Here is an 18332-nt window from a genome sequence, read left to right on the forward strand (position 1 = left end):
ATGTGCCGCAAAAATTGCCTAGTCCCATGTTAGCCATAAAAAAAAAAAACGATGTGATGTTTAATGCTTTTGTGCTAATAAATACAACGGCGTTACGGGAGTGATATGCAAGGATCATACTGTAAGCTTTCAGAGCACAAAGGCTCCTTCTTCAGGCATTTGTAATTTTGCCTAAAGAAGAAGAGGCCTCTGCGCTCTGAAAGCTTCCACTAGCTAATATAGGTATTACTGCCATAGTGACTGTTGTATTCATTAACACAAAGGTGTTCAACATCACCAGGGGTGCACCTAGCCTTTCTGCTACCTGAGGCAAAAACTGAAATTTCTTAACCTAACCCCTTCCCCTTCAGCCCATGGCCCTTCGGCTGCCCCCCTCTTGCTCCTACCTGGTGCTGCCTAACCTGGCCTCATTGGTGGTGCACCCCTGACCATCACATAGGCTGATTCAGATTGTCCTGCTCTTGTGGAGCTCTAGATGTCTGGCCCACATTCACTGCAGATACTTACAGCAAGATGGCTGCCGCTGCCCTGTGCAGGAGTGAGGTCATCTACCGAAATACCTGCTCGCGTTTTCACAGTGGAAAAACTAGGACGTTTAGTACGTGACCCTCGCCTTCTGAAACGTTGTGTGGCTCTTTGCTCAGACAATGACTAGGATAGCACCTACTTTCTCAGCTTCTTACCTCTCTCTCTCTTCTGTGTTTCAGCCTGGCTTGGAAATTCATCAGTTGGGGAGCAGCAGAGAAAGGTTGGGGAACACTTTGTATTTGGTTGGACATAGGGATGAGACCTGCACAGAATAGAGACAATAATCTGATTAGGAGACTCGTACCTGACGCTGCAACATCTCAAGGGAAGAGGCGAAAACGTATGCCCCCTCCACAGCATAGGTGACAGGTGTCCCACCCATCACAAGGAGGGGAGCCCCAATCCTACATTTCTTAGTATCCCTTATTATGTCAGATAGCGCATCCCACCGACTGCAGATCTGTATAAATAGGTATATTGCAATGCACAAAAATCTCATCAACCCCTATTGTTTTTTTTAAGTGAAGTGCAACCATGGGCGACTCGGAAATGGCGGTTTTTGGGGAAGCCGCCTCCTATCTGCGGAAAAGTGATAAAGAAAGATTAGAGGCTCAAAATATGCCGTTTGATGCCAAGAACTCGTGCTACGTGCACGATGCCAAAGAACTGTACGTGAAGGGGTTAATAGTTTCACGTGAAGGTGGCAAAGTCACTGTGAACACGGATGATGGAAAGGTAAGTGGTAGAGATTTGCAGTTAGTCTGTTTTCCAGGAGTGTGAGAAAAGCGGCCAGCGGAATGATGTCTGTTCTCCTTTCAGACTGTAACAGTAAGGGAAGACCAGATCAACCCTCAGAACCCGCCCAAGTTCGATAAGATTGAGGACATGGCGATGCTGACCCACCTGAACGAGGCGTCTGTGCTGTATAACCTCAAAGAGCGTTACGCAGCCTGGATGATCTACGTAAGTATCTGCTGAATTCATCTGGGGTAAAATGGCGCAAATGCTGCTGAGTAGAGAAATTAAAGATGTCCATCAGTCTTAGGAAAGAATATGTGTTCACGTAGTATAGGCAGCGCGGAAAAATTCATAAAGGTTGGGTAAAAACGAAAAGTCGCCCCATAGCCATCGATTTCAGTAGGACTAGCCAACCATCTAATCAATGTATGGGGTTGTGGCTTTTGTGTATAGGAAGGATAGCTGTTGGCCAAACGAGCATTCAGCCCACAGCCATCTTATGTGTATGCCACCTTAAAGGGGTCGTCTCACTTCAGCAAATAGCATTTATTATGTAGAGGAAGTTAATGCAAGGCCCTTACTAATGTATTGTGATTGTCCATATTGCCTCCTTTGCTGGCTGGATTCATTTTTTCATCACATTATACACTGCTTGTTTCCATGGTTACGACCATTCTGCAATCCATCAGTAGTGGCCCTGCTTGCACACTGTAGAAAAAAAACACCAGCTTATGTGCGCACCCGCGGGTCTCTTGGTGATCGCTACCGCACTTGCCATAGCTTCACTGTACGTTTCTCCTTGTCCCAGACCTACTCCGGCCTGTTTTGCGTCACTGTCAACCCCTACAAGTGGCTGCCGGTGTACAACCCCGAAGTGGTTAACGGCTACAGAGGAAAGAAGCGTCAAGAAGCCCCACCGCACATCTTCTCCATCTCTGATAACGCCTATCAGTTCATGTTACAAGGTAATTAATTTGTCGATGCAACGGTGAATGCATTGCTTACATAAGATTTGGTGAAAAGATATAAAAATCTGACAAATGTACCGGAAAACTTAGTCTTGGTTCAAAAATGCCTAAGGTAATCTGGTAGTCTGCTCTGGCAGAGGCACAGTCTGCTGGAGTTACTGTATCCAGCATAGCCAGATACTGCTGGGCCCACCGGATACCCATGGACTATAATTATATCTGACAACTTTCCAGTATGAATACTGACTTTCAGACGGGAAAGCCGTCATATCCCATTATACTCAATAGGGTCCGGCTGTGCCAGATACTATAACTCTGGTGGTCCGTTCCTGCGCCAGACTACCACATTACCTTAGCGCATATGTGAACTTACACTAACACATGCTTACACATAAATGTCTTTTTCTTGCTTTTCAGATCGTGAAAACCAGTCTATTCTGATTACGTAAGTAGAAGAGTGTATCGGCTGAATTTGCACGGTGTCTTGCAGTGTCTGTTTGCTGTATGCTCCAGGAAAGCTCCTGCCACATACATCATACGAATTAAAAGGCCTCCTGATGGAGGTCAAAACAATGTTCTTTTGGCCTCCATCGGGCTTGTATAAGTCGGTGCATCTTTTGTTTCTGCTGTATGGGTAAGTGAGGCATTGTGGGGGAAAAAAAGAGCATATACTGTGCGGTACTTTTTTTTTTTTTTTTTATAACATGAAAGCCTATGGTTGATACATGCCACCATATAGTTATACAGTAGCATTTGTCAGGAAACTGTCCCAACATATTACTAAGACATATTGTGTAAATGACCTCTATTGTAAGATTACATAGTGAAGGGGCCAATACAGAGAACTTTTTTTTTACAATTTTCCTCAAACATTTTGCTGTGGAACGCGATACCCTAAACCATCGATGTACCTATTCCTCTTTAGCGGAGAATCTGGTGCTGGAAAGACTGTGAACACCAAGCGTGTCATCCAATACTTTGCAACAATTGCAGCTGTTGGTGATTCAGGAAAGAAGAAGGAGCCAAGCAACAAGCTGCAGGTAAATCACCGATAATGGATAATGTTTATGAATATGTATTGGTCACTGCTGTGTAACAGTACATTGCATTAGATATCTTGGTTACATAGGGATATTATCATGTGCTTTCTCTTAGGGAACTCTGGAAGATCAAATCATCCAGGCTAACCCTCTGCTGGAAGCCTTCGGGAATGCCAAAACTGTGAGAAATGACAACTCCTCTCGTTTTGTAAGTAGGGAAGCTGTTTCAGAATACTTCTACTTGGTTTGTAAAAATGTGTATATACACTCACCTAAAGAATTATTAGGAACACCTGTTCTATTTCTCATTATTTGGATTATCTAGTCAACCAATCACATGGCAGTTGCTTCGATGCATTTAGGGGGGTGGTCCTGGTCAAGACAATCTCCTGAACTCCAAACTGAATGTCAGAATGGGAAAGAAAGGTGATTTAAGCCATTTTGAGCGTGGCATGGTTATTGGTGCCAGACGGGCCGGTCTGAGTATTTCACAATCTGCTCAGTTACTGGGATTTTCACGCACAACCATTTCTAGGGTTTACAAAGAATGGTTTGAAAAGGGAAAAAAATCCAGTATGCGGCCGTCCTGTGGGCTAAAATGCCTTGTGGATGCTGGAGGTCAGAGGAGAATGGGCCGACTGATTCAAGCTGATAGAAGAGCAACGTTGGCTGAAATAACCACTCGTTACAACCGAGGTCTGCAGCAAAGCATTTGTGAAGCCACAACACGCACAACCTTGAGGCGGATGGGCTACAACAGCAGAAGACCCCACCGGGTACCACTCATCTCCACTACAAATAGGAAAAAGAGGCTACAATTTGCACGAGCTCACCAAAATTGGACTGTCGAAGACTGGAAAAATGTTGCCTGGTCTGATGAGTCTCGATTTCTGTTGAGACATTCAAATGGTAGAGTCTGAATTTGGCGTAAACAGAATGAGAACATGTATCTATCCTCTGATGGCTACTTCCAGCAGGATAATGCACCATGTCACAAAGCTCCAATCATTTCAAATTGGTTTCTTGAACATGACGATGAGTTCACTGTACTAAAATGGCCCCACAGTCACCAGATCTCAACCCAATAGAGCATCTTTGGGATGTGGTGGAACGGGAGCTTCGTGCCCTGGATGTGCATCCCTCAAATCTCCATCAACTGCAAGATGCTATCCTATCAATATGGGCCAACATTTCTAAAGAATGCTATCAGCACCTTGTGGAATCAATGCCACGTAGAATTAAGGCAGTTCTGAAGGCAAAAGGGGGTCCAACACCGTATTAGTATGGGGGCACTAATAATTCTTTAGGTGAGTGTATATATATATATATATATTACTGAATTTCTATATATGCACAATCCTTAGGGTAAATTCATCAGAATCCACTTCAAGACCACAGGAAAACTGGCTTCCGCTGATATTGAGACCTGTAAGTTTTATATTTTTTAGTCACTTGTTATTTGTCTTTTGACCAGCAATGACCTGTAATTACTCATCTACAGACCTGCTAGAGAAGTCCAGAGTGACATTCCAGCTTTCAGCTGAGAGAAGCTACCACATCTTCTACCAGATCCTGACCAACAAGAAGCCAGATGTTGTTGGTGAGTTCATTCAGATACATTAAGGGAAGGTAATAGTGAGTTGACCGTATTGAGGACTAATGCTTTTGTCTTCTGCAGAAATGCTTGTCCTTACTACAAACCCATACGACTACCCCTTCATCAGCCAAGGTGAAATTGCTGTGAAGAGCATTGATGACGAAGAGGAGTTGATGGCTACAGACGTAAGTCATATCCCTAGGAACCTTCTTGTATTGTTAGAAGTTCCATGATGTCTATTATTTCTTGAGGTCTGAGCATATAATGACATGTACGTATATATGTGCAGAATGCCATCGACATCCTGGGCTTCACAGGAGAAGAAAAATTTGGCATCTACAAGATGACTGGAGCAGTCATGCACCACGGGAATATGAAAGTCAAGCAAAAGCAAAGAGAGGAGCAGGCTGAACCTGATGGCACTGAAGGTAACTGACTATTGTTCTTTAGTCTTACACCCTGCAGAGGTCTCCGTAGAATGTGCTGTATATCCAACTTGCATGTCAGTGGTCAACTACATGTCCCAAGGGAATAAATAGTCTGTGTGTTTCATTTGTAGTTGCTGATAAAATTGGCTACTTGATGGGCCTGAACTCTGCTGATCTTCTGAAGGCTTTGTGCTACCCAAGGGTCAAAGTCGGCAATGAATATGTCACCAAGGGACAAACCGTTCAACAGGTAAACATATAAAATAAATTGGAGTTCTGTACTCCTTGCCGAGAGAAATGATAAAGACGTCTTAAAAGAGAATGGGATTTTTTTTCCCTTAGGTTTACAACGCCATCGGTGCCCTCAGCAAGTCCATTTATGAGAAGCTTTTCTTGTGGATGGTCACCCGTATCAACCAACAGCTGGACACTAAACTGCCAAGACAGCACTTCATTGGTGTGCTGGATATTGCTGGCTTTGAGATCTTTGACGTAAGCAGAATTATAACAGAGTCGATGGTTTCTGTTTTCCAATATACAACAGTTTCTATACTCTACTCTTCATTGACTTTTCTAGTACAACAGTCTAGAACAGCTCTGCATTAACTTCACCAATGAAAAGCTGCAACAGTTCTTCAACCATCACATGTTCGTCCTGGAACAAGAAGAGTACAAGAAGGAAGGAATCGAGTGGGAATTCATTGACTTTGGTATGGATCTGGCTGCTTGCATTGAGCTCATTGAGAAGGTTGGTTCTGGTTCTAACAATTCACAGCACATAAACATAAGATATCGGAGATGGGTGACTAACAACCTACCGCTTTCTTCTTCTAGCCCATGGGTATCTTCTCAATCCTGGAAGAAGAGTGCATGTTCCCCAAGGCTACTGACACCTCCTTCAAAAACAAGCTGTATGACCAGCATCTTGGCAAGTGCAAGAACTTTGAGAAGCCCAAGCCTGGTAAAGGAAAGGCAGAAGCTCACTTCTCCTTGGTGCATTATGCTGGTACTGTGGATTACAACATTAGTGGCTGGCTGGACAAGAACAAGGACCCACTGAACGAGACTGTGGTTGGCCTCTACCAGAAATCTTCAGTGAAACTCCTGGCCTTCCTCTACTCCAGTTACGCCGGATCTGATGGTAAGTGTTATACAGATGATGTCTTTATCTATAATCATAAGAACAGTTGTTTAATATCCTTTTTATTCTCTTAGCCGCAAGTGAAGGTGGAAAAGGAAAGAAAAAGAAGGGTTCTTCTTTCCAGACTGTCTCTGCTCTGTTCAGAGTAAGAATGCTAGGTGTTCTCTAGTATATGGTTCCTTTCTCTTTATGTAACTACTGTACATTTTATATATTACACATATTTCATTCCACAGGAAAATCTGAACAAGCTGATGACTAACCTGAGGAGCACTCATCCTCACTTTGTGCGTTGTCTGATTCCCAATGAGACCAAGACTCCAGGTATAATCACTGCCATGGAATACTGAATACCTCTTCTCATGCTTACAATCCGGTTAATAATGATCTCTATTGCTTCCTTTGCAGGTACCATGGAGAATCATCTGATCATCCACCAGCTGAGATGTAACGGTGTGCTGGAGGGTATTAGAATCTGCAGAAAGGGATTCCCCAGCAGGATCCTCTATGGTGACTTCAAACAACGGTAAAAGTAAAACTAAAGTAAAAAAAAAAAAAAAAAAAGATAGAGAAATTTATAGAGCACAAACATATCATCAAATAATTTAATCTATTTTTTCCTATTCAGCTATAAGATACTGAACGCTAGCGCTATTCCAGGTGGGGAGTTTATTGACAGCAAAAAGGCATCAGAGAAGCTTCTGGGCTCCATTGATATCGATCACACACAGTACAGATTTGGACACACAAAGGTAGAGTTTGCAACCATTATAGAAATGTTCAGTAAAAAAAGAAGGAGGATATAGGACACCAACTACGAATGTTCCTCCCCCACCTTCAGGTTTTCTTTAAAGCTGGTCTTTTGGGTGTTCTGGAAGAAATGAGAGACGATAAATTGGCACAACTGATCACCCGCACCCAGGCTCAGTGTAGAGGTTACTTGATGCGAGTTGAGTTCAAAAAGATGGTAGAAAGAAGGTAAAAATTACACAATACATTATAGACTGGACACATTGTGTGCTACTCGATGTTAAATAGAACTAATTGCTGTTTTTGCCCCTAGGGACGCAATCTTTGTCATTCAGTACAACGTCAGGTCATTCATGAATGTGAAGCACTGGCCATGGATGAAGTTGTACTTTAAGATCAAACCTCTTCTGAAGAGTGCCGAGACTGAAAAGGAGATGGCCAACATGAAGGAAGTGTTCGAGAAGACCAAAGAAGCCCTTACTAAGTCCGATGCAAGGAGGAAAGAACTGGAAGAGAAAATGGTTGTTCTGCTCCAAGAAAAGAATGACTTATTGCTGCAAGTGCAATCCGTAAGAGCGTCTTCTAAACAAGCTTATTTTACATGAAATGATTTAAAATGTAATATTTGAATAGTACAAAACTTTCAATTCAATAGGAAGGAGAGAACTTGACTGATGCAGAAGAGAGGTGTGAAGGTCTCATTAAGAACAAAATCAATCTGGAAGCCAAAATAAAGGAAATCACAGAAAGGCTTGAAGATGAGGAGGAAAGCAATGCTGAACTGACGGCCAAGAAGAGGAAACTTGAAGATGAGTGCTCTGAACTGAAGAAAGACATTGATGACCTAGAGCTTACTCTGGCCAAAGTCGAGAAGGAAAAGCATGCCACTGAAAACAAGGTGAGAAACATGAAAGTGATAGTGCTGTTAAATGAATATACATCTACACTGCAAACATTTTGACTTCTTCTTCCTTTAGGTTAAAAACCTTACTGAGGAAATGGCAGCAATGGATGAGACCATCGCCAAGATTTCTAAAGAGAAGAAAGCTCTCCAAGAGGCTCACCAGCAAACGCTTGATGACCTGCAGGCTGAGGAGGACAAAGTCAGCTCTCTGACCAAAGCCAAAATCAAGCTGGAACAGCAAGTGGATGATGTGAGTCAAAGTATTAGAATGGAATAAGGAAATTATCAAAATTTTCAGTGAGGTGTGTGCAATGATTTATAATTTAATACCAATAATTGTATTAGCTTGAAGGCTCATTGGAACAAGAGAAGAAACTTCGTCTTGATCTTGAAAGAGCTAAGAGAAAGCTTGAAGGCGATCTGAAATTGGCCCAAGAGTCTATTATGGATCTAGAAAATGAGAAGCAACAAGCTGAGGAAAAAATAAAGAAGTGAGTGATTTGCTTTTTCAAAATGAATCTTCCGCCATATCTTTTTAATGTGCATGTGTACTCATGCTGGTGTTTAAATGCAGAAAGGACTTTGAGCTAAGCCAGCTACAAGGAAAGATTGAAGATGAGCAGTCCCTGAGTTCTCAACTGCAGAAAAAGATCAAGGAGCTGCAGGTATATTGATATCATGGCGAAGTGATGTCTTGGCTCCTGGTAATCGGCTGGATTGTATTTTAATATTTCATTATTTTGTACTAGGCCCGTATTGAAGAGGTGGAGGAAGAGATTGAAGCTGAGCGTGCTGCTCGGGCCAGGGTTGAGAAGCAAAGGTCTGACTTGTCCAGAGAACTTGAGGAAATCAGTGAACGTCTTGAAGAAGCTGGAGGAGCAACCTCAGCTCAGATTGAATTGAACAAGAAGCGTGAGGCAGAGTTCCAGAAACTGAGACGTGACTTGGAAGAGTCAACCCTCCAGCATGAAGCCACCTCTGCGGCCCTGCGCAAGAAGCATGCCGACAGTGTCGCTGAACTTGGAGAACAGATTGATAATCTCCAGAGAGTTAAACAGAAGCTAGAGAAGGAGAAGAGCGAGCTGAAGATGGAAGTTGATGACCTTGCCAGCAACTTAGAAAATGTCTCAAAATCTAAGGTACTAGAATCATCCTCTAGAAATATGTTAGTCTATGTACTATTTAAATTCTCACAAAAATAATACTGGGACTTATCCTTAAAGGCCAACCTTGAAAAAGTGAGCCGTGTCCTTGAAGACCAACTCAGTGAAATTAAGGCTAAAGATGATGAGCACCAGCGTCTTATCAATGAACTCTCAACCCAAAAAGCACGTTTCCAGACTGAAAATGGTGTGTTCATATAGAAAACAGTCACTGATAAGTGAAAAACAACAAGAAATATAAAAGTGATATAATACTGGACTGGCTTAAGTTATCATGAAGGAATTTAGACCATAAATTTTGTCTTCTTCAGGTGAATTGTCCCGTCAACTTGAAGAAAGGGATGCTCTGATTTCTCAGCTGACCAGAGGGAAACAGGCTTTCACACAGCAGACTGAAGAATTAAGGAGACAATTAGAGGAAGAAACCAAGGTAAAAAAAAAGAAAAAAAAATTCTACAAGAATTTTTTTAAAAATATAGTATTATTGCATTAAGGAGTAAAAATGTTGTGAAGGGTGATTTGTTGTCATGGTTTGATTTCATCTACAGGCCAAGAACGCCCTTGCTCATGCTCTGCAGTCTTCCCGCCACGACTGTGACTTAATCCGAGAGCAATATGAAGAGGAGCAAGAAGCAAAGGCCGAGCTCCAAAGAGCTTTGTCCAAGGCCAATGGTGAAGTTGCCCAGTGGAGAACCAAATATGAAACTGATGCCATTCAGCGCACAGAGGAGCTGGAAGAAGCCAAGTATGACCCAACATATGTCATGTAGACAGAAACAATGGTGTGTAGGAAGAATAACTCACCTTCTCACTATTCATCTACAGGAAGAAGCTTGCACAGCGTCTCCAGGAAGCTGAGGAGCAAGTAGAAGCTGTAAACTCCAAATGTGCCTCCCTGGAGAAGACCAAACAGAGGCTCCAGGCTGAAGTTGAGGACCTGATGGTTGATGTTGAGAGGGCAAATAGCGCAGCTGCTGCTCTTGACAAGAAGCAAAGGAACTTTGATAAGGTTGAAAACAATATGACAAAAAGTACTTAGACTTCAATAGTTCTAGAAGTTTCTTATTTCATAGTTGATTAACATAAATTGTAACTTAACAGGTTTTGTCAGAATGGAAACAAAAATTTGAAGAGGGTCAGGCGGAATTGGAGGCAGCTCAAAAAGATGCCCGTTCATTAAGCACAGAGATCTTCAAGATGAAGAACGCATATGAGGAGGCTTTGGAACAACTTGAAACTCTGAAACGGGAAAACAAGAACTTACAACGTGAGTATGAGAGACCATCAACTATGCTTTATGTTCTCCAATTAAAAAGCACATTAACATTTCATCATCCACATTGTTTATCCTTATGCAGAGGAGATCTCAGATCTAACGGAACAGGTCGGAGAGACTGGAAAAACTGTGCATGAATTGGAAAAAGCCAAAAAAGCTGTTGAACAGGAAAAGAGCGATCTGCATGCTGCCCTTGAAGAAGCTGAGGTATAGTGGCATTGTATCAAGGCATCAGCCATCGTAAACTCTTATCTACCTTTACTCACTGTCTCTTTCTTTTATAGGGATCTCTGGAACATGAAGAATCAAAGATACTTCGCATCCAGCTGGAGCTGAACCAGCTGAAATCTGAGGTGGACAGGAAGGTTGCAGAGAAAGATGAGGAGATTGAGCAGTTGAAGAGGAACAGCCAGAGAGTTATTGAAACCATGCAGAGCACATTGGACTCTGAGATCAGGAGCAGGAATGACGCTCTGAGGCTGAAGAAGAAGATGGAAGGAGACCTGAATGAGCTGGAGATCCAGCTCAGCCATGCCAATCGTCAAGCAACGGAGGCACTGAAACAGCTGAGAAATGTGCAAGCACAACTGAAGGTACAACCAGATGTGCCAATCATCGCATTCTGCATCTCACCAAAAGTTTGGACACACCTTCTCATTCAAAGAGTTTTCTTTATTTTCATGACTATGAAAATGGTAGATTCACACTGAAGGCATCAAAACTATGAATTAACACATGTGGAATTATATACATAACAAACAAGTGTGAAACAACTGAAAATATGTCATATTCTAGGTTCTTCAAAGTAGCCACCTTTTGCTTTGATTACTGCTTTGCACACTCTTGGCATTCTCTTGATGAGCTTCAAGAGGTAGTCCCCTGAAATGGTCTTCACTTCACAGGTGTGCCCTGTCAGGTTTAATAAGTGGGATTTCTTGCCTTATAAAGGGGGTTGGGACCATCAGTGGCGTTGAGGAGAAGTCAGGTGGATACACAGCTGATAGTCCTACTGAATAGACTGTTAGAATTTGTATTATGGCAAGAAAAAAGCAGCTAAGTAAAGAAAAACGAGTGGCCATCATTACTTTAAGAAATGAAGGTCAGTCAGTCAGCCGAAAAATTGGGAAAACGTTGAAAGTAAGGGCTATTTGACCATGAAGGAGAGTGATGGGGTGCTGCGCCAGATGACCTGGCCTCCACAGTCACCGGACCTGAACCCAATCGAGATGGTTTGGGGTGAGCTGGACCGCAGAGTGAAGGCAAAAGGGCCAACAAGTGCTAAGCATCTCTGGGAACTCCTTCAAGACTGTTGGAAGACCATTTCAGGGGACTACCTCTTGAAGCTCATAAAGAGAATGCCAAGAGTGTGCAAAGCAGTAATCAAAGCAAAAGGTGGCTACTTTGAAGAACCTAGAATATGACATATTTTCAGTTGTTTCACACTTGTTTGTTATGTATATAATTCCACATGTGTTAATTCATAGTTTTGATGCCTTCATAGTCATGAAAATAAAGAAAACTCTTTGAATGAGAAGGTGTGTCCAAACTTTTGGTCTGTACTGTATATGCCTTTTTTCTTATACTAGTCAAGGACTTTTCTGCAATGATAAAACTAAACATGCCTACTCTTCCTAAATGTCACCTTCCTATTTCTTTGACTTTAAGGATGCCCAGCTACAGCTGGATGATGCCATCAGGAGCCAGGAAGACCTAAAAGAACAAGTGGCTGTTGTGGAACGTAGGAACAACCTGCAACAGGCTGAAATTGAGGAGATCCGTTCTGCTCTGGAACAGACAGAAAGGTCCCGTAAGGTGGCAGAGCAGGAACTTCTGGATGCAAGTGAACGCCTTCAGTTTCTTCACTCCCAGGTAAGACATTTTATAAAGATCTTCTTCCTGGGTGCAATATAACATGAAAAGACAAATGATGATAAGATGTATTCTTTCTGTTAGAACACAAGCCTTATCAACACCAAGAAGAAGTTAGAGAATGATACCAGTCAACTACAGACCGAAGTAGAGGAAGCAATCCAAGAAGCTAGGAACGCAGAAGAAAAGGCCAAGAAGGCAATCACTGATGTATGTATTGTGTTTGCTCTCCCTGATTTGTGTGGCACTGGCAATTAGTATAATTTGTTAACATAATAGATTAGTAGACACGTGGAGAAAATTTGGATAAATGTATGTCTTCCACAGGCTGCTATGATGGCAGAGGAACTGAAGAAGGAGCAGGACACCAGCGCCCACTTAGAGAGAATGAAGAAGAATCTTGAACAGACAGTGAAGGACCTTCAGCACCGTCTGGATGAAGCAGAACAACTGGCCTTAAAGGGTGGAAAGAAACAGATCCAGAAACTGGAATCCAGGGTTAGTCTTTTTTTGCCAGTTCAAGCAAAAAAAAATCAAATTTTATACAGACATGTGGTCATTGAAATAGTCAATTTACGAGAGAACAAGACCCTATTCCCAGGGCTTATATGTTACATAGACTGTATACATACTTTTGGTCATTCTTTTACAATATACTGTACAAATTTTCTCAATGTCTCCTATTTAGTAACTTATAGATTCAGTAAAAATGATGACCTCCTTGTCTTAGGTACGCGAGCTAGAAAACGAGCTTGATTCTGAACAGAAACGTTCTACAGAGTCCATCAAGGGCATTCGCAAGTTTGAGAGGCGCGTTAAGGAGCTCACCTACCAGGTACAGTCATCAAGCACTAAGGGATGGTTTAGGAGTGGAAACAAGATCTCTTATGGAAAAATATAATGCATCCATTTCTTTTAACAGAGTGAAGAAGACAGGAAAAACGTTCTGAGACTTCAAGATCTGGTAGACAAGCTCCAATTGAAGGTCAAGGCTTACAAGAGGCAGGCTGAGGAATCTGTAAGTTGATCAGATGAAGGGTATTATTTGCACATTGTCTACATTCCTTTGTATGTGTACTTCCACACACGTACCCCTTAAAGTATTCCAGAGGTTTTATGACCTGAAGATCTTAATTTAGTGTGACCTTCTTAGGATGAATACAGTATAGGCACACTTTAAAATGCCAGTTCGAACATTAGAGACTAACGGGTCTAGCTCTAAATCACTTCAATTATAGAGTGGATGTGTTGGAACCTAGGCTGTGGTACACTGAAGATTTGGGGGTACATGCCATGTCTCCAAGGGGTACTCATACTGCTCTGACGTGATTTATTTCAGTAGGGTGTACTTGGCTTAGAGACCATGAGGCTAAATATAAAACTGTTGTAGGCTTTCAGTATAACTGAATTTTCTTTTCTTTTGGCTTCAAGGAGGAACAGGCCAATGCCCACCTGTCCCGCTTCAGAAAAGTCCAGCATGAGTTGGGGGAAGCTGAGGAAAGAGCCGATATTGCCGAGTCCCAAGTGAACAAACTCAGAGCAAAGAGCCGCGACATCGGTGGCAAGGTACAGGACAATTTTCTCATATCTATATATTATTTCTACACTATATGACTTACATGTCTACCTGTTGTCTAATATAATGTAACAATCACATTATTCCAGTGCTAGAGAAAAACTAACTCCATGTTTCCTCTACAGAAGGGAGAAAGCGAGTGAGCGATTCCATCTCAAGCCTAAGGCCTCGGGAAGAAAAGGGCAGAATGCGGTTTTCTTCCTTCACACTCCTGTAATTTCTAATGTCAAAGTCTTGTCTGCTCATTAAATGGCGTCATAAAGAAATAAAATGCAATCCACGTTGAGAAGCTGTCTATGCACTTTACTGGTGAAATACATTTCTGCTGTTGCACTACGATAGCAGTTTTCTAGAGCTTGCAAGAGTGTCTGATGAATGAAATGGGTTGTCCCATATAGACAACCTCATGTGTCCTATAGATATCATAGAGGGATGTCCACCACTTATGACTCCCCTCTATCAGCCATAATGAAGGGCTGCTGTGTACAAACCTCACAAAGTACTGCTTCATCTACATTACTAAATAGTTCTGTTTTTTTGGAAATGGGGAGAGAGGAGGAAGCCGATGCTTGACACATGTTGAAACTCAAAGCATCCAATCCTTACCTTCCTTGACAAATGAAAAGATATATTGTAAAGAGATATCTGTCAATATACTTTGGGTAATAACTTGAAATACATGATGATAATGGCTTGTGGAGGTGTTTCTGTATTTCAATCCATAACTATAATGTGTGATCTTTTATAACCCTCTACGTATAGACGGACTTTCAGTAATGCCGCATCAGGCCTGTATATCAGCTCGGACAAGAGTTAGATATACACATAACATGCACACCTGATTTATGGGCTGCTTCCGGGATAGAAAGCCACAGGATTTCTATGCCCAACACCTTCTGCTGCGGTCTCCATGATAATCCATTTTACACAAACAGCTGCATAATCTGCCAAGAGATATTTTACAATTACTGACAGACACCGAGCCCTTTGCGCCACCTCCCCAGCTATTTGAGACTGTGCCCGCTGACCACCGGCTGTACACACACATGGCATCGTGAAGCCCGTCAGGGCCTCCTGTTGACCCAACCAAATAGAGATTCACAGCTGTCACCGCAGATTCATAATGCATCTGCGCAGAGAGGGGACACGGCTCCGTCACACACCCAACTCGTGGAAACCAGCTATTTATAAGTGTTCATTAAAGAGACACTTAAGGAATACAATTTATTCTGAGAGGCACTTGAAGGCTCCTTTCTGACCACGGTTATTGGTTACATAGGAGAGGTAGAGAAAATTAGTATTGCGACGCACCCATCGGTTTCTGTTAGCGAAATGTTGGAGAATTTGCATCCTTTCACATATGTTTGACAGGTTAAGATCTGGCTGATAAAATTGCCAAATGCTACATATACTATACACATAATTTAAATGATATTCAGTGCAGCTTTACATACCATATGTTGTTTTTTTGTTGTTGTTTTTTGTTCATACAGTTTTGGAAGAAAATAAATTCATGCCTCAACAAAAAGTATCATAAATGAGCGCTCATAATTTAATTAGTTAGAGTCACATTCCCTATATTCTGTATTTTAGCTTATCCATGTACAAGTATACACCGTAAAGCAAATTATCTACAGGATGGGGAAAGTCCAGGAGTAAAGCTGGACATACACGCTGGCTAGACGAACGTCCGCAATTTCAGCAGGGACCGGACGCTGGTGGTGCCCAGACTCTCCCCCCAACAGCGGATATCAGGGCAAACTGCTATCCTAGATGTATGGTCACCTTAACAGTGGCCATACCCACCCAGGGGACTAACCTAGGAGTCAGAATTACATCAGGGTTTTTTTTGCATTCATATTAATATAAATTACTAATTCATCAAAATTATGACAAACAACAGCAACACAAGAAGCCTGAAGTGAGAAGTTTTTCTCCTGGTTGTAACTATCTGCAGACCATCCGGACAACTTATGGATGGTGCTCTAACAGTGACAGACTGGCCCCATGAAGAATAGTGCTATATGAGTTCCTTGGAAAATCTTGACAAAACCCAGCAGGACCGTCCCACTGTAACCCTAGACTTTAGTTTAGAGATGCTTTACATTTTCACAGACGAAAAGAAAAGCAGAAGGAGCCACGTCCTGGATCAACAGCTGAGAAGCTTGTGTACAAGACGCATGGCACCTGCTTCTAGAGATTTTAATTGCTGCCTCTAGGAGCGCTAAAATCCCAGACATGCTGATTTCACTGAGTACAATGGCAATGTCACATAAGTGTAATACAGCAAATCCTGGCCTGACCACGGGTCTGGTCACCCAAACCAACAGCATCGTACAGTAGGTCCTTATGATGCTGTTAGTACGGATGTTCACACCTACGGTCAGGCTGGGATTTGCCAGCTATAATATGAGTGCAGAAATGCGCCCGTATTATGCCTGTGTGAAGCTGGCCTTATACAAAGGACATATATATATATATATATATAATATTATGCAACCTCCAACATACCTATATATATCTTCTAATATCATATAGAGGCATAAAGAGATTTTCTTTGACACATGTATGGCATGTCACTTGGTATTAGGCTGCATGCGCACAGCTCTGCACTAGGACCATGGGTATGTTCACACACAGCAGATTGGTTGCAGAAATTCCAGCACTGAAAATCAGTTTTATGCAACTGAGAGAGTCAGAAATATCTGTAACAAATCTCGTAAGAATAGATCCATTGCATCTAGGTCTGTTTCTATTGCCGACCTGTAAAGGAACATGTATAGCTAATATATAGAAGGCTCCTCAGCTCGCTCACCTCTACTGTCTGAAGATGAAAGCCGCATCCAGCACAGTGTTGCGCAGTCAAGAACTGCAGGATCACACGCTGTAAATAATGGATGGCCTGAATGTCCAGTAATTCCAGCTGCAGATCGGATAGGCTGTGCAGACCTGCAAGAAAACAAAAAAAAAGCATAAGGGCCCCATGCACACGACCGTATTTTTGCTTCGCATCCAATGCGGACCCATTCGCAAGAAAACGTGGACAGCACGCCACACCATGCGCTTGTCCGTATACGTATGTTCGTTCCGCCATCCCGCAAAAAATATATAGATCATGTCCGTTCCGCGGACAAGAATAGGGATTTTTAACATAATGTGGGACCCACACGGCAGGATCCGATATTTGCGAAAAATGGATACAGTCGTCTGCATGGGTTGACAGTTCGCTATGTAAAAAATAGATAATTTATGGTGAAACACCCAAAATCAAGTTATCGGTAAACTACGAATATGCTTACTAGCTGATCCTAAAGAGATATGTGAGCCTCAAACGTTTGTCGCCCATCCATTAGATAGGTGATAAATGCTAGAAGGCATCTATTGAGCCCCCCACTGATCACCAAAACATGGGGTGACAGATGCTTTAGGCTGAAGTACCCCTTTCCCATATTTGCCGTCAATGAGTGCAGCAAATGTTCAGTATTAATACAACATGGATGTATATAAATTACAACTGAAAAGCCCCCAAAAATCAGCTCCTAGAGGGAACCACAAAGACCTAGCCTAGTGGAGCGAAATTCGTATTATTTATCCAAAGATGGATTTATTAGTAATAAGTAGCTTCTGCCAACATCAGTGACGTAAAAATATTTTTTTTCTACTATATACAGAAACACAAAAAAGCTTAAATCTAAGGCTTGGTTGTTGAGATTTTCCCCTTTATCCTCTGCACAGTAGATGAAGACAGTTTCTCAACAGTAAAAAAAAAAAAAAAAAAAAAATTGCTGAAAAACTGCACCAAAATGCAATCATGTGAAAAAGCAAAAAGGCACAAAAAAACTAATAACAGAGCATTTATGCTATCAATTCATAACTTTATAAAAATCAATCCATAATTAATAAAATTACCGTAAAACTGAATGAATCACATTCTGACAAACAGAACATAATTAAAAAAACACATTATTCACCGAATGGCTACGGATCAGTTCCTCCATTTTTTTTATTACCTATATGATGTGAACAGCCCCTAACGACTGAAGAGCCGATGCTCGAGATCTACCAGAAATACACCTGAATAATACAGAACATATACCCTGAATACTCACATATTCCTGCGTCTGCTGGGTCTGAATTCATACTACATTACAGACAAGGCATGAGGGGCTATAGCATTGTGCTAAGTGGGGCTCCAAACAAGGTATTAGAAAATGTGCAGGCTCAGAACTTTTCTAGGATACGGTTTCACAATCCTCTGATGGAATACCAAGGGCCTCCTCTTAAGGATCATTAATAGAAAGCTCCCGGTCGATGAGAGATGAAAATGTTGCTGCACCTTTCCTTGGACATAGGC

At 42.0% G+C, this 18332-nt stretch overlaps 1 protein-coding gene across 1 annotated transcript; it reads left to right on the top strand.

Annotated features, from left to right (window-relative positions):
• Window positions 1-1062: 1062 nt before the first annotated feature.
• Window positions 1063-14185, top strand: LOC121009399 (myosin-4-like). The gene is made up of 39 exons (XM_040442506.1): window positions 1063-1263; window positions 1348-1491; window positions 2075-2231; window positions 2652-2679; window positions 3160-3274; window positions 3390-3482; window positions 4639-4702; window positions 4776-4874; window positions 4953-5056; window positions 5161-5299; window positions 5431-5549; window positions 5642-5791; window positions 5877-6047; window positions 6134-6440; window positions 6515-6585; window positions 6677-6764; window positions 6849-6966; window positions 7069-7192; window positions 7282-7418; window positions 7504-7759; window positions 7846-8088; window positions 8168-8344; window positions 8440-8585; window positions 8669-8759; window positions 8844-9233; window positions 9318-9444; window positions 9569-9687; window positions 9806-10002; window positions 10083-10266; window positions 10359-10524; window positions 10616-10740; window positions 10818-11126; window positions 12199-12402; window positions 12487-12612; window positions 12730-12900; window positions 13133-13237; window positions 13325-13420; window positions 13834-13968; window positions 14104-14185. Exons 1-39 carry the CDS (start codon window positions 1063-1065, stop codon window positions 14119-14121), a joined length of 5814 nt encoding a protein of 1937 aa, XP_040298440.1. The 3' UTR covers window positions 14122-14185.
• Window positions 14186-18332: the final 4147 nt, after the last annotated feature.

The sequence above is a fragment of the Bufo bufo genome, chromosome 8 (genome assembly GCF_905171765.1).
Source record: "Bufo bufo chromosome 8, aBufBuf1.1, whole genome shotgun sequence".
Lineage (NCBI taxonomy): Eukaryota > Metazoa > Chordata > Amphibia > Anura > Bufonidae > Bufo > Bufo bufo.

Excerpts from the sequence above, each read along its gene's own strand:
- LOC121009399 (XM_040442506.1), top strand. The coding sequence starts at position 1,063 with ATGGGCGACTCGGAAATGGCGGTTTTTGGGGAAGCCGCCTCCTATCTG. Across the intron at positions 9,234-9,317 it reads AAAATGTCTCAAAATCTAAG|GCCAACCTTGAAAAAGTGAG; the intron begins GTACTAGAATCA and ends TTATCCTTAAAG. Across the intron at positions 9,445-9,568 it reads ACGTTTCCAGACTGAAAATG|GTGAATTGTCCCGTCAACTT; the intron begins GTGTGTTCATAT and ends TGTCTTCTTCAG.